General features: G+C 35.7%; 5 protein-coding genes and 3 pseudogenes across 8 annotated transcripts, besides 1 other annotated feature; 6 read left to right on the forward strand and 2 right to left on the reverse strand.

Moving 5' to 3' along the window:
* The first annotated feature begins 1,216 nt into the window (after positions 1–1,216).
* Positions 1,217–2,177, forward strand: TVAGG3_0249990 (annotated as a pseudogene). The gene has a single exon. A coding segment is annotated over exon 1 (961 nt).
* Positions 2,178–2,683: 506 nt separating this feature from the next.
* Positions 2,684–12,824: part of a mobile genetic element that runs on past the window's edge.
* TVAGG3_0250010 (protein of unknown function, DUF4106 family) lies at positions 3,757–4,593 on the forward strand (the record flags this gene model as incomplete). Its single annotated transcript, XM_051227989.1, has 1 exon — positions 3,757–4,593. A coding segment is annotated over one exon (837 nt), but the record flags the coding sequence as incomplete, so codon positions are not given.
* Positions 5,739–6,275, forward strand: TVAGG3_0250020 (protein of unknown function, DUF4106 family; the record flags this gene model as incomplete). Its single annotated transcript, XM_051227990.1, has 1 exon — positions 5,739–6,275. One exon carries the CDS (start codon positions 5,739–5,741, stop codon positions 6,273–6,275), a length of 537 nt encoding a protein of 178 aa, XP_051112976.1.
* On the forward strand, positions 6,640–7,311 carry TVAGG3_0250030 (uncharacterized protein; the record flags this gene model as incomplete). Its single annotated transcript, XM_051227991.1, has 1 exon — positions 6,640–7,311. The coding sequence occupies one exon, from the start codon at positions 6,640–6,642 to the stop codon at positions 7,309–7,311; it is 672 nt and encodes a 223-aa protein (XP_051112977.1).
* Positions 7,580–8,392, forward strand: TVAGG3_0250040 (annotated as a pseudogene). Its single transcript has one exon. A coding segment is annotated over exon 1 (813 nt).
* On the forward strand, positions 8,722–9,024 carry TVAGG3_0250050 (protein of unknown function, DUF4108 family; the record flags this gene model as incomplete). The annotated part of the gene is made up of 1 exon (XM_051227992.1): positions 8,722–9,024. A coding segment is annotated over one exon (303 nt), but the record flags the coding sequence as incomplete, so codon positions are not given.
* On the reverse strand, positions 9,041–9,503 carry TVAGG3_0250060 (annotated as a pseudogene). The gene has a single exon. A coding segment is annotated over exon 1 (463 nt).
* TVAGG3_0250070 (uncharacterized protein) lies at positions 10,430–10,720 on the reverse strand (the record flags this gene model as incomplete). Its single annotated transcript, XM_051227993.1, has 1 exon — positions 10,430–10,720. One exon carries the CDS (start codon positions 10,718–10,720, stop codon positions 10,430–10,432), a length of 291 nt encoding a protein of 96 aa, XP_051112979.1.

The following is a 12,824-nucleotide window of genomic DNA, read 5'->3' on the forward strand; positions in this document are numbered from 1 at the left end:
TACCGTTGGAAAACCGTTCCATCTCAAATATTGAATGAACTATAAACGTTTTTTGTTTTCTATATATACTTTTTTGTCCAACGGTAAAACTTTTTACACAACGGTTTTTGAGAGTCGTTGCCGTTGACTTTTTTGTAGAGCACTCAAAATAGTATAACTTTGTCCGGACAAGTAAGGGTCTATCGTCGCTACAGGAAAAGTTACCGGCGTTCCAAGGAAGTATACTTTGAGAAGCCTTTTTCCCCTTATAGAATGAGATAGGACGGTTATTTTACAAAACTGACAACACTTTGACCGAGTAGTTTTTTGTGCTGAACAAAAAGTGTCATATAAACATCTGTCAAAAACCGTTTTTTACTTCACTTAAAATGCCACGTAAGCTACGTAAGAATATACGTAAGAGGAAGGGAGCATTGAAACATCCAATAGTAAAACTGACACCACAACAACAGTTGCAACAACAATGATGAATGACCCCACTATGTTGCAACAAATGTCAAGCAAACCCTATGCTTTTAAACCGAGTTATTGGTGCACAGAGTGGAGGTTTAAGAGCGGCACTTTTAGCGAAAATGGCAGGCTATGGTGGAGCTGCAGACGGAACAGCTTATAACCCTCAAAGTCAAATGAATTTGAGTTCACTCAAAAATCAAATAACAGATGTCAAAAAGTCAAACATAGACATACAGAAACAAATAAGTGAAAACGAAAAGAAACTAGAATATGACAGACACACAAAGAAACTCAATGAGTTAAACGTAGAGAAAAAGAAGAAAGAAGAACAACTGAAAGAACTAAGTACAGAGGAATATGCGAAAAAAGTGTCAGAAAAAGCAGCAGAAGTAGCAAAAATGGAACAAGATGTTATAAATTTGAAAAACCATACTACTCAATATAAAGTACTGAAAGATGAAGAAGATAAAAACAAAAAGCCCTGAAGACATATATGGATAGCGATGAGTATAAAAAAGAAGTTGAAGCAAATGTAAAGGCAGAAAAACTTTTACAGTTGCAAAACCAAACCGTACAGTATGAAAACTTAGCACAAGAAAGTAAAAATAACGACGCAGCCATGCAAAAGGCAATGAAAAGCGCAGAATATATAAAAGCTAACAATGACTGGTTAGATGCCCAAGCCAACGCTAAAGCAGCCCAACTTATAGGGTCAATAAGGACAAAAATACAAGCGGATGAAGACAGTTCAAATGAAGCTTTAATGAATGCTGACTTTAAGAACGCCTTCGAAGCTCTTCATAGTAAGGTGAAACTAGTGAACGACTTCTCATCTGGAAAGAAACTGAAGTCTGAAGGTTTCGACAAAGAGTTAAGAGAAGTAGCACAAAATATGACGAAAATAACAGATGCAGCAACGAGACAGGCAGTTCAAAGTGCCTATGACGCCGTTAGAGCAACTGTTGTGGAAAGTCAAGAAAAAGAGTTACAACAGACCAAAACAGACCTAGTAAATGCTTTCTTAAAAACGAAAAGTCAGGTAGGACATTATGCTGCAGATGGAACATATGTGCCAGCTGGTGGAACTTATATACCAGCTGGTGGAACTTATATACTAGCTAGTGGAACTTATATACCACCAAACCCTCCAAGAGAAGCACCTGCACCAGGACTACCTAAAACATTTACATCGTCACATGGACACAGACACAGGCATGCACCAAAACCAACACAACAACCAACAGTTCAAACACTGCACACACAACCAACAGTTCAAAACACTGCACCACAACCAACAGTTCAAAACACTGCACACAACCAACAGTTCAAAACCCTGCACAACAACAACCACAAACAGAGCAAGGACATAAAAGAAGTAGAGAACAAGGAAACAAGAATTCTTAAAATGCTTAAGGAAGACTATGGTTACCCAGATACTCTTGACTTTAGTGACAGATATAAAGAAGCTATTAGAAAGTTCAAGGAAGGAAATACTGACCCGAACCTATTTAGCTTTATGGTTCAGCACCAAATGGGATATAATTTCAAACCTGGAAAATACAAGCTCGCTAAGGGATATGATTTAATAGCATATCATCCAAATGACATGATGAATTTACTCCGAGATATTTGGTGTCAGAGATAAATGATAATTCAACTATCTTCATGAAACGCGTAAAAAATAGAGACGGAACGAAAGAAGAAAGGGTTATGAATGCGGATGGCTTAAATAGGGAACTTGTTAAAAACGGTCTCGGAATATATGAATGCCAGCAGATGAGGTACAAGAAACTCCACAGGAAGAAGTTCAGATACAACCAGACATGGAAGAAATAGTTCAGCAACAACAGCTAGAAGAGCCTGAAGGAAACGAACAAGTCCCTCCTTTGGAAACTAACTTCACAGAACTAGATGAAGATTTGGAACAGCCGAAAAATCTTGACCCTCAACAAGAGTATGCGGAGAATATGGAATCTTTCCAAGAGTCTAAGAAAAATTCAGCTGACATAGTAGAAGAATATCGAAAAATGTTCGCCGACATACAAAAGACTCCAACATCAGATGAAAATATTCAGCATAGAATGGAAGAACTGAAAGAAATGTACGCAAATACAACAATCCTTTTTACTTACGACCATATAACGTTCAATCTTTGGCTGAACTCGGTGAAAATAAAAGGTTAAATTTCAACAAAACATATAGAAATGAAACATTGTTTAAAGTTCATTCAGAACCTAACCAATATGGAAACAAACCTACTTTTGTTTCTGCAGACTATGGAACTACAATGAGATGGGGTCATAAAGCTAATCCGGATAGGTGGTTCATAAACTTACAACCACAATTCCAAGAAGTTGTAGACGCAATGGAAGTGAATGGTGAACCAGATATAGCTGGTATTTTCAGCGCGGCTTTAATGCCATTGAAAGATATGAAAGATGCAGATATTTTGGACCAGTATGAAATGAACATGGCTGATGGAAATATAACACCTGACGTTCTAGAACATTTATCTCAAAGAACTACACAGAACCATAGAGATGGTATATTTGGTGAAGAGTTTAGAAAGAAAGTTAGGGAGAGAGAAGGAAGAGAACCTATTGTACATGACCTTGCAAACGAAAGTTTGCAAAATGTCATAAAAACTTACTTTGCAGACAATGAACTGAGAAGGGATGAATATTTAAGAAAACTCAAATGGACAGTACCAAATGAAATGTTAGTATTGAAAAACATGTTCCTTGACAAAATAAAACCAACTACAGAAATAAATGACGCAAGACTGAAACATTGGGTAAAAGCTTTCCCATTCACAAAAGATATTATTGGTAACATGGAAAGAAAACCAGAATGGCTACAAAAACATATATTTGGAAACGAGCTTATTCCATATGGACAAGCTCTGTTTGAAGAGCTTGAACCGGAAACTCAGGAAAGAGTCATGCAAACAATACGCGAAGACTCAAATACAAACTATGACAAAATCTTTCTAGGATATAGGTTACCTGAGATGGGCGACCAGAGCCCAAAGGCAAAAAGGACATGGGAAATTTACAACATACTAGGTGAACATGAGGCAAAGATGCAACAACTTGAAGCAGAGGGCAAGTTACCAAAAGCGACACCAAAAAGAAGAGTAGAACAAAGTGAAAGTAGTGAAGAAGTAACTTCATCTAGTGAAAGTAGTGGCAATGAAGGAAAAAGAAGAGTTAAAAACTCAGTCAGGAAGAAAGTAAAGCTTGGTCCGAGTGGGTTCTATTATGACATATAAATCCAACTATTCTATATTTTTACCCATATGAAATGTACGCCGCTCAGAATATAACGCCAACAGTTTTGGATGCCATGAACGGAAATGTTTCCGAATGGTATAACGAATGCGACAATGCCATTAGAAGGTCAGAAATAGTTCCTGGAACTTACGAATATACAACTGCTGTTTCTTATGGAAACGTAGGTGAGTTTGGAGAAGGTTCTTCAACAACAGTAGATATTGCTTGCGACAGGTTTCATATTATTTCTATTGACAACTCATTCTTATACGTGGAACAAGACATTGAAATAAAACCTTCTGCCAAGTTGTCTGACAAGAAAGGTTGCAATGGAATTTTCTATGTCGGATACCAATATGCTCCAGAAGTTTTCATGGGATATAAGATATATTCTAACTCTGACTTAGTTCAAACAGTAACATGGGCAAACTATGAATGGTTCGCTTTGAGAAACTCAGTACAACCACAAGCTAGAGAACAAACAGACCAGTATGCAAATATTGAGAAAATAAGAAGACTTGACCCTAACGTTCCAGGAGTTTATGTTAACCTTTCTGGTTCAGATGGAAATGCTGCCACTAAAGTAAAACTGAAACTTAGAGTTCCTTTGTCATCTTTCCTCATCTTCAGGTTTTTAAGATACTTGCCAAACTGGGCAGGAAAAATTTCTATCGAACTTACTCCAAGCAAAAATAACTTAGTCATTGCACCAACACAAGACCCATTCACTATTACAGACGTAAAGGGAACAAATCAAACGTCATTCGCCGAATTTTGCAAAGACAAAGTTGACTTAGACTTTGGTTTCTCAAACTTCAACAATGAAGTAAACTATTATTTCAATGCTGCTGGAACTGCTTGGGACCCAGTTAAGTTCACATGCGAAAAATTTGAATGCAAGAGAATAGAAAGCAGACTTGCAGTCTATATGTTGGACCCAGATATTTCAAATGCTTTAGCTGCCAAATATATTGCAGTTCCACTTATGTTCCCTATACACCAAATATCTGTCAAAGACTTTGCAGGTGAAGTTGGAAACCAAAGTGCTGACCCAGGTGCAAGAACAGATATTGCTTTAACAACTGCAATGAAACATGCAGATACTATGTTTGTACTGTTCAGACGAACTATAAATGACTATTCTTGTTTCTACAACCCCGGTATTAAATATCATATAAACATAGATGGCAAATATTATCCAAGAGAAGAATATTCTACAGTTGAGGATATGAGGTCATACAACTTGACATTAGATGCTATGAACTTTAACAACAACTTCACAACAACCATTAACCCTGAAATGCAAAGTTCTATTATGCCATATGTGAAAGTATGGACTCATACAGGAGGTCAAAAAACTCAATATACAAATGGAGACCGTTCAAACTTTTGGCTTGGCATTCCATTTGCTGACTCAGAAGACTTTATGGGTGGTATTTCAACTGTTGGTACTGTACAAATACAATATACTGGTGACAGAGACGGTCCAGATGAATTGAAGCAAAGAAGTTTACAAAACCAATAGCACTTTTCACGGAAGATGCTCTTTTGAAGATTCGTTCGATGAAACCTGCTGGGGCTCCTCAGATTGGCATAACGACAGCTTCCATCGAGCAGATTTTGGCAGCAGGTCAGTAAGTTGTTCTTGAACTGACTTCTCTCCGTCAAATATTGACAGTACGCCAGTTTTGACATAATATTGTAAGATAAACTTACCTTTAGAAATATCTGTAAGTTTTGTTGTTATATTTTTGTCAACGTCAAGAACTTTCACCATTTCAGTTATACCAACTTTCTTTGCTTTATGAAAATATTTTGGTTCAGCAAATATTGCTATTCTATAACATTTCCATTGTTTGTATAAAGAACTATTCTGTCAATGTATTTGTATTGTTTGTGTGTGTAAACTTTGTTCTGCTTCAATTCGAAGAGATACTCGAATACGTCCATCTTTTTATTCTAAGTAAAATGTCATTTCCGAAAAATAGAAGCGTAAGTGTTTCAAAAGGTTTAATGGCGGTGGCAGATGTGAAGTTAAATTCACCAACTCAAACAAACAGTCAAAGTGTTGTTGTCAATGTCAAAGACAGAGATGTTGAAGTGGGGAAACCATACGAAGACGAAGATGGTATAACAATTGTTCCTGTAAAAGAACAACCAACATATCCTGAAGTTAGCAGAGACTTAAGTTCTGTTGCAGATATTCGAAACGACTACCAACAACTGAAAGACAAACTTCAAACTCAGGAGAAGATTTGTCAAGCTTTAAGTATAATGTTAAACTTGGTCGAACACAACCCTGTAAAAGTGAACTCATATGTCATTGCACCTCATGAAGTTTTGAAAGAACTATTGAAACTTTTGACAGAGGCAGACGATATAAACATCAAAGAAATAGAACCCGACATTAGTTGCTGTGGTGTTTCATATAATGTCATTGACAAGATATACGTTATGAAAGGAGGTGAAACGTTGAACTTAAAGTATAGTTTCCCAGACGTCATAAAAATATTTGACGACCACAACATTTCATTAAAATTTATTTGCTAAGTAAAAATGTCAAAACTTCTTGAAAGATGTTTGAAGAAAAATAATATAGACTTTATTTCATGTAAAGGACTTTACACACTTTTGAACGATATGAAAGACCCTGTTTTGTTTGTTCGTGTAGACAAAGGAAAGTTCTATGTCTTTACAAAATATTTGAACTTCTTAGACAGAGAACTTCAAGAAACGCCATGTGAAAGTTTAGATGAAGTTCTTCTCCACTTTCAGAAAAACTTTTAAATATATATAAATGGCAGAAGATATAATGGTTTATACTATTACGACTAAAAACCCTGAGTCATATAATTCTATAACAACAAACTTACAAAGTCCTCAAGGACGATATTGTAAACTAACCTTAAACACAATGACGACTAAAGCCTGTTTTGCTCTTTTGACACCAGAAGACTTTATTGTTGTGAATGGTAAAAAATACTCCTTTGAAGATACTTACTCAGATATACCACCAACAGGTTTTGTTGACTTATTTAATACTTTAAGTACGGGTGTAACATGTGCTGCAACTAGAGCAGGTTTCATTATGTTTGGATGTCCGACTGAGTTTACTATAAACAATATGAGCTATAATACAAAACTTATTTCTGGTTTTTACTACCAACAGTTTCCTATAACAGGAAAAGGTGTCATACAAGGAATGTCTATTCCATTGACATTAAGCACACCAATCTTATATATTGTTTCAAACTTAGGTTCAAAGTGTTATTCGAATGTCGACAGAAACTATTATGACCAAAAGATACTTATGCGTATAAACAATACTTTCTCTGCTGGTTTGCCTATTGTTCATTCGAATGCAGAATTTTCAACCTTAGTGAACTCAAACACTTTGGCAAGTATAACGTTGACATTAGTTGACGCAAACTTTGTTCCTGTAAAACTTTTATGTCCTATGTATTTGTCAATGACGGCAGAAAGTTTCGAATTGGAAGATGCAACTGGTGAAAGTATTGTATTACAAGAACAACTTCAACAACAAATAGCTCAAGAACAACAAATGCAACAACAAAGTCAAGAATAAAAAAAATATTTTTTTTATTTTTATAAAAATGTACAGAATAGATGTTTCAGATTTTTATGACTTCCAAGCATTCAGAAATATGTGTCCATTTAGAGACTATAACAAAGCAGTCGAGAATTTGAAACGTTTAGTCATTTATGTCGACTCTGCCCCAGAATGTTATGTTATGAAAGAATGGGATGTTGTCTTTAACAAACCAAGAGCAACAATAGTTTCAGAACAAGAATGTAGACAGAAACTTAAGAAAATAAAAGTCGTACAAGTTGGCATGAAGATGTTAGATGCTTGGGATATCTTATTGTCAAAGTTAGAAGATTTTTCAGTTCGAGGTATAAAGTTCTATACACCTTCTCCAAACTTCTATTCTATCTTCACTGGATATAAATATGAACAAGTAGAATGGAAAGAAAATATTATAGAAGCTTGGTTAGACCATGTCAAAGAAATTATATGCAATGGAAACGAAAAGGTTTATGAGTATATCTTATGTTGGTTTGCAAACATCTTACAACATCCAAGTGCTAAAAATGAAACTGCTCTCATTATAATTGGAAAACAAGGAACTGGTAAGAACACATTCTTTACAGATATTTTGCAAACTGTTAGAGGGCTATTCGAACCCGAATATGACAAACTTAGAAAACATCTGCGGTAAATTTAACTCCTCAATAGAGAATATGAAACTTATAGTTTGCAATGAACTTCAAAGTATAGATACAACAAAAGTTTTGAACTCAGATGCTTTGAAGAGTCTTATAACAGACAAAGTTGGAGTTGTTGAAAGAAAGTATAAAGACCAAAGAGTTTGTGAAAATGTTGCAAACTTCATTATGGTTTCAAACAATGTTGTTCCGATGAAGTTAGAAAGTTCTGACAGAAGATATGTAGTTGTCAGAACGTCAGATTCTCATATGCAAGATACAGAATATTTTGACGACTTAGCAGAAACTTTGACATCTGACTTTTACAACCACTTGTTCTCATATTTTTGACATTAGATATTTCAAAGTTCAATCCAAGACAAATTCCACATACCGAAGAGAGACAAACATTGTTAGAAGCAAACAAGAGTGTATATGAACTGTTCATAGATGAAACTGACTTTGAGTGTTTAGATGAAAGGTCATTGTACGATTCGTATAAACAATATTGTCAAGAATATGGTTATATGACAGCGTCTAAACGAACATTCTTGGCAAATGTCAAAAGTCTTTTAGACGTACAGAATGGTGTATATACAAAGAAAATTTTTATGAGTAAATTTAAAAAAAAATTTTTTTATCCGATAGAAAAGATGGCAAAATATCTTCAGTAAACAAGTACATGTCAGGACTTAAAGAAGAACTAGACCCATTCACATATTTGAATGTTTACTTCTACCATTTTGAAAAGTCTTCATTCAGCAAAGTTTGGAACATCGAACCAGTTAAGTTTGCTATTGTGACTAAAAATGGTGCGAAATTTGAAGACTTAGACATAGAAGGTTTGTTAGCAGTCAAAGAAAATTTTGACAGAAGGTTCTCAAACCTTAAAGAAGGCAAAGCATACAAACTTGTTATACCTTATGAACCAAAGAAGACAGACGACTATGAATATTATGAGTCTAAGATAGTTGAAGTTCAAGGTAAATTGGGTAAAAAGATTTTAGAGTCTAAGCCAGTGTTTGCTCCTAAAGAGGAAGAGAACATTGACATTGACCCAGAAATGTTCTAAAAATAAAATTTTATTTTTACATGTCAAATTTCTTTTTCTCTGGAACTGGTTCAGGTTCTTTCTTCTCTTCTACTTTCTTCTCTTCTCTTTCTTCTTTCTTTTCTCTCTTCTTCTTTTCTGGTGGAGTTATGTCAAATTTCTCCGAACCATATTTATGTAAAAGTTCTTTGTCCTTTAATAGCTCATCTATTCTGTTTTCTATTTCATCTTCAAGAACAGCGCATGTGTCTTCTTTGCATTCTAAGAACTTTTGTTGGACTTCATCTTTCCAATCGGCGTCATCTCTGTCAACAAGTCTGTCATTGACAAATTTTAAGACTGCTCTTTGTAATGTTTTATGGTTCTTGTCATATTCCCAGAAACAGAACTTTAGAACAAATTCACCTTTCTTGTTTACACTATGTAAGATTTTATGGTCGACAGATGTTTTGCTGTCGAAAAAGCTTGTCTCGAATATAGATAGCGAAATCGCTAGACATTTTCTAAAAGATAAAAATTTTAATTTTTCTAAAAATATGTTAGAAAAAAAGTTTGCTGACATTGACAAAAAATTTGAGAATGTTTTAAACAAGAACAAGAGGAAGTTAGAAAATGCTCAGATAAAGCCTATACATGAAAGTTCTTATTTGCTCAGAATGGTATAACAGGTCTAATTGCACCACCTGGGTCGGGTAAGACTTTCACTTATCTTAAAATGGCTGCACAACAACAAGAACTAGATGAGAAGAACCCATTCTATGAGTTAGTTGTTATTTGTAGTACTTCTGGTCAATTTGACCAAACCGTCAATTCGTTCAAAGATATTATAAAGAAGTCTAAGTTAGTATGTATAAAGGATACTGAGTTGTTAGATTGGATAAAGAAGTACCAAAGAAGAGTTTTGAAGTACAATGCTATAAATGAGTATATAAATTCTAAGTTTAAAGACCCAAATGAGGAAATGCAGAGAATATTAGAGAAGAAACACTTCAGAAACAAACAGAAAGAGATAGAATACATTTCGAAGAAATTGCAATCTTACGATTGGAAGACATACCCTCATAGGTGTCTTCTTATCTTAGATGACTTTGCTTCTCATCCTTTGCTTAAGAATAGAGAACAAGATATGTGTCGAATTCTTAAGAAGCTCAGACACTTTAACATCTCAGTTGTCATTTGTGTACAGACAGCAAAGAGTTTAAGTAAGGATGTTAAAAGAATACTTACTGACATTATACTTTTCCCCGGATTGTCCGAAGACGATTTCATGGAACTTATGAAAGAGTCCATGGCAGGTAAGTTTGACAGACATGAACTATGGGAGAAGTACAAAGTCATACAAGACCCTCATACTTCTTTCAGAATTCATATCTACGCAAACAAAGTTCAAATTGTAAAAAGTCAAGCGTAAAAATAAAGAGTTCATTTACTCTGCTTGTTTGAAGTTGTCAAAATACTCTGTTATTTTTTCTTTCAGTAGCGGTAAGTCTTCTTTGAAGGTAAGTATTGTACAACCTTTCATATCATAGTGTGTTTGAGGTAACGTATCTTGAACTATTTGTTTCACATCTTCATTCGGTGTCATTGAAATCGGTAAGTTTTCGCGATAGAACCAATTTCTGTCAGATTTGTAAATCTTAGCAAGGTCGTAAAAGCTTTTGTTGTTTCTTCTGACTAAATGCAACATAACCATATCTTTATCTTCTTCATTTTCCATCTCTTCAGTATAAATCATATACTTATAGTTCTTTTCCTTTCCTTTTGGTACCGAACGTGGTATTCTTTTCTGAATGTTTTTGTCTTTTGCTTCAATGACTTCATCTTTTGCTTGAAGTTTCTTTTCCATCTCTTCACGTTCTTGTCTATGAATTTCGTCAAGAAGTCTGTAAACATGCCATGCATAACGAGGCGAAGCCCGCAGACAGCAATTTACTAATGAATCATTGTTATTGTTACTATAATTGTTATGCCTCTGTTAATGTTTAGGTTTGGTCTAAATTTTTTTACTTGTAGTTTTTCTATATAATGTTTGTGTTAGTTCTGATGCGCGGTAATATATGTTCGGTTTCTAGGTGAGGAATTGTTCGAAGGCTCATAAGTTTTTCGTTTGTTGGTTGCTTTTTGGTTTTTGATATCGCAAGTTCGTCTGCGTTTTAGTGTCTGGAGGCAAAAACATGCTGTCAAAAATACTTTGCATTTGGTACATATCGTCTTTTGACTGAACGAATGAAGACGTAACTGTTTTTATTGTATGTACTCGTATTCTTCATTTATAGCTTCATGAACGATAGCAGTTGTTGTGTTCTCTGATTGTTGACATTTATTTTTATATAACAAAATAAAAAAAAAAAATAAAAATAAAACTAACTTTATTTTTTATTTGGGGAAAATTCATGAAAATTCAAGAGGTGAGAAAAAGGTGAAAAAACAGGTGAGATCTCACCCTTCACCTAAACATTATTTTTGCTGAAAAGTGTCATTTTTTCATGTCCGAAGACTCGATGGCAACACTTCCAAAATACCGACGAACTCAGAAGAGCAGCATGGCAGTATTCTTTTGACAACTGTTCTTTGGTTCTCCAGGTAACCTTGGAAAATGCTGAAGAGCTTTTCCCCCGCGAAACACAGAGAAGGGAATTTTTGGAGAAATTGCACCTCCAATACTACCTGACAAACAAAGGGTAAACAAAGGGAAAATAAAGCCTAAAAACTTAACGTTAAATAAGTGACATTTTTATGAGCTCCGATCACCGATGAAGAAAACTTGTCAGAATGTTAGCAGCTTTACTTCCCCGAGGAGGATGGAAAGCGTATACATACCATCAGGTTCAAAACAACGAAACCTGGAATGCGTAACAAAATTCGCAATTACTATGACCCATTGGAATGTAGTACGAAAAAGGTTCCTAAACAAGAGAAACCAGGACTCTAAACAACTCAGAAAATGAAAGAAATAAAAAGTTTAATCGTAAATTGTTTATTTTTTTACTTGTATGGGCAAGCTGCAGAATGAAGTGACTATCTCAGTCCTTTGTCTTGACCAGTTTGGACGGCTCTATGCGAGTACGTCTCGTTTTGCGGTCTCCAGCTGGTGTCTTGACCTTCGTAATTGGCGGCATTTCTTGGAAGCTCCACTGTAAATGGTTGTAGGATGAAGCAGTCTCCGACTGCTTGAGGGTAAGTCATTGCACGCGTCAGACACCGAGATCTGTGGTACGAGTCGAATGCTGGTCCGATTTGAGGGAAGAGAGTGAAGAGCCTGTTCTTCCTCATGGGGGTAGTAGCATACTCTTTGCGTAAGCGTTCAGACCTTCCTCGAACTCTTGGTCCTCTCTAGTTCGATTGAGATTGCGGAATTGTGGGGCAGGTTTTGCAAGAAAACATCCAAGGGTTGGGGAAGTAAGGCATAGGCTGAGAGAGAGGTAGTTTCGGTCGGAAGCCTTGTGGTAGGATAGTCAACCTTGAGGTGGAAAATTGGTAGTGAGATTTGGTGGAAGGGACTTGCTGGAACTGAGGTTCTGAGTGAGACTGTTGTGGTTCTTTAGGTTCTCTGGTTTTGGCGAAATGGACTCGGTTGTGGGACGTGGACATCTGTTTGTGCTTAACCGTCGGAAGGAAAACTTTCCTGTCGGAAGGAAGAACTTTCCTGTTGGAAGGAAAAACTTTTCCTGTCGGAAGGAAAAACTTTTCCTGTCGGAAGGAAAAACTTTTCCTGTCGGAAGGAAAAACTTTTCCTGAAGTTCGACCAAAAAGTTCTCAATTTTCGAAAATTTGAATGGTTTACGGACGGACAACTGGAAAAACTTTTCCTGTCAGGGAAG

The sequence above is a fragment of the Trichomonas vaginalis genome, chromosome IV (assembly GCF_026262505.1).
Source record: "Trichomonas vaginalis G3 chromosome IV, whole genome shotgun sequence".
Classification (NCBI taxonomy): Eukaryota; Parabasalia; order Trichomonadida; family Trichomonadidae; genus Trichomonas; species Trichomonas vaginalis.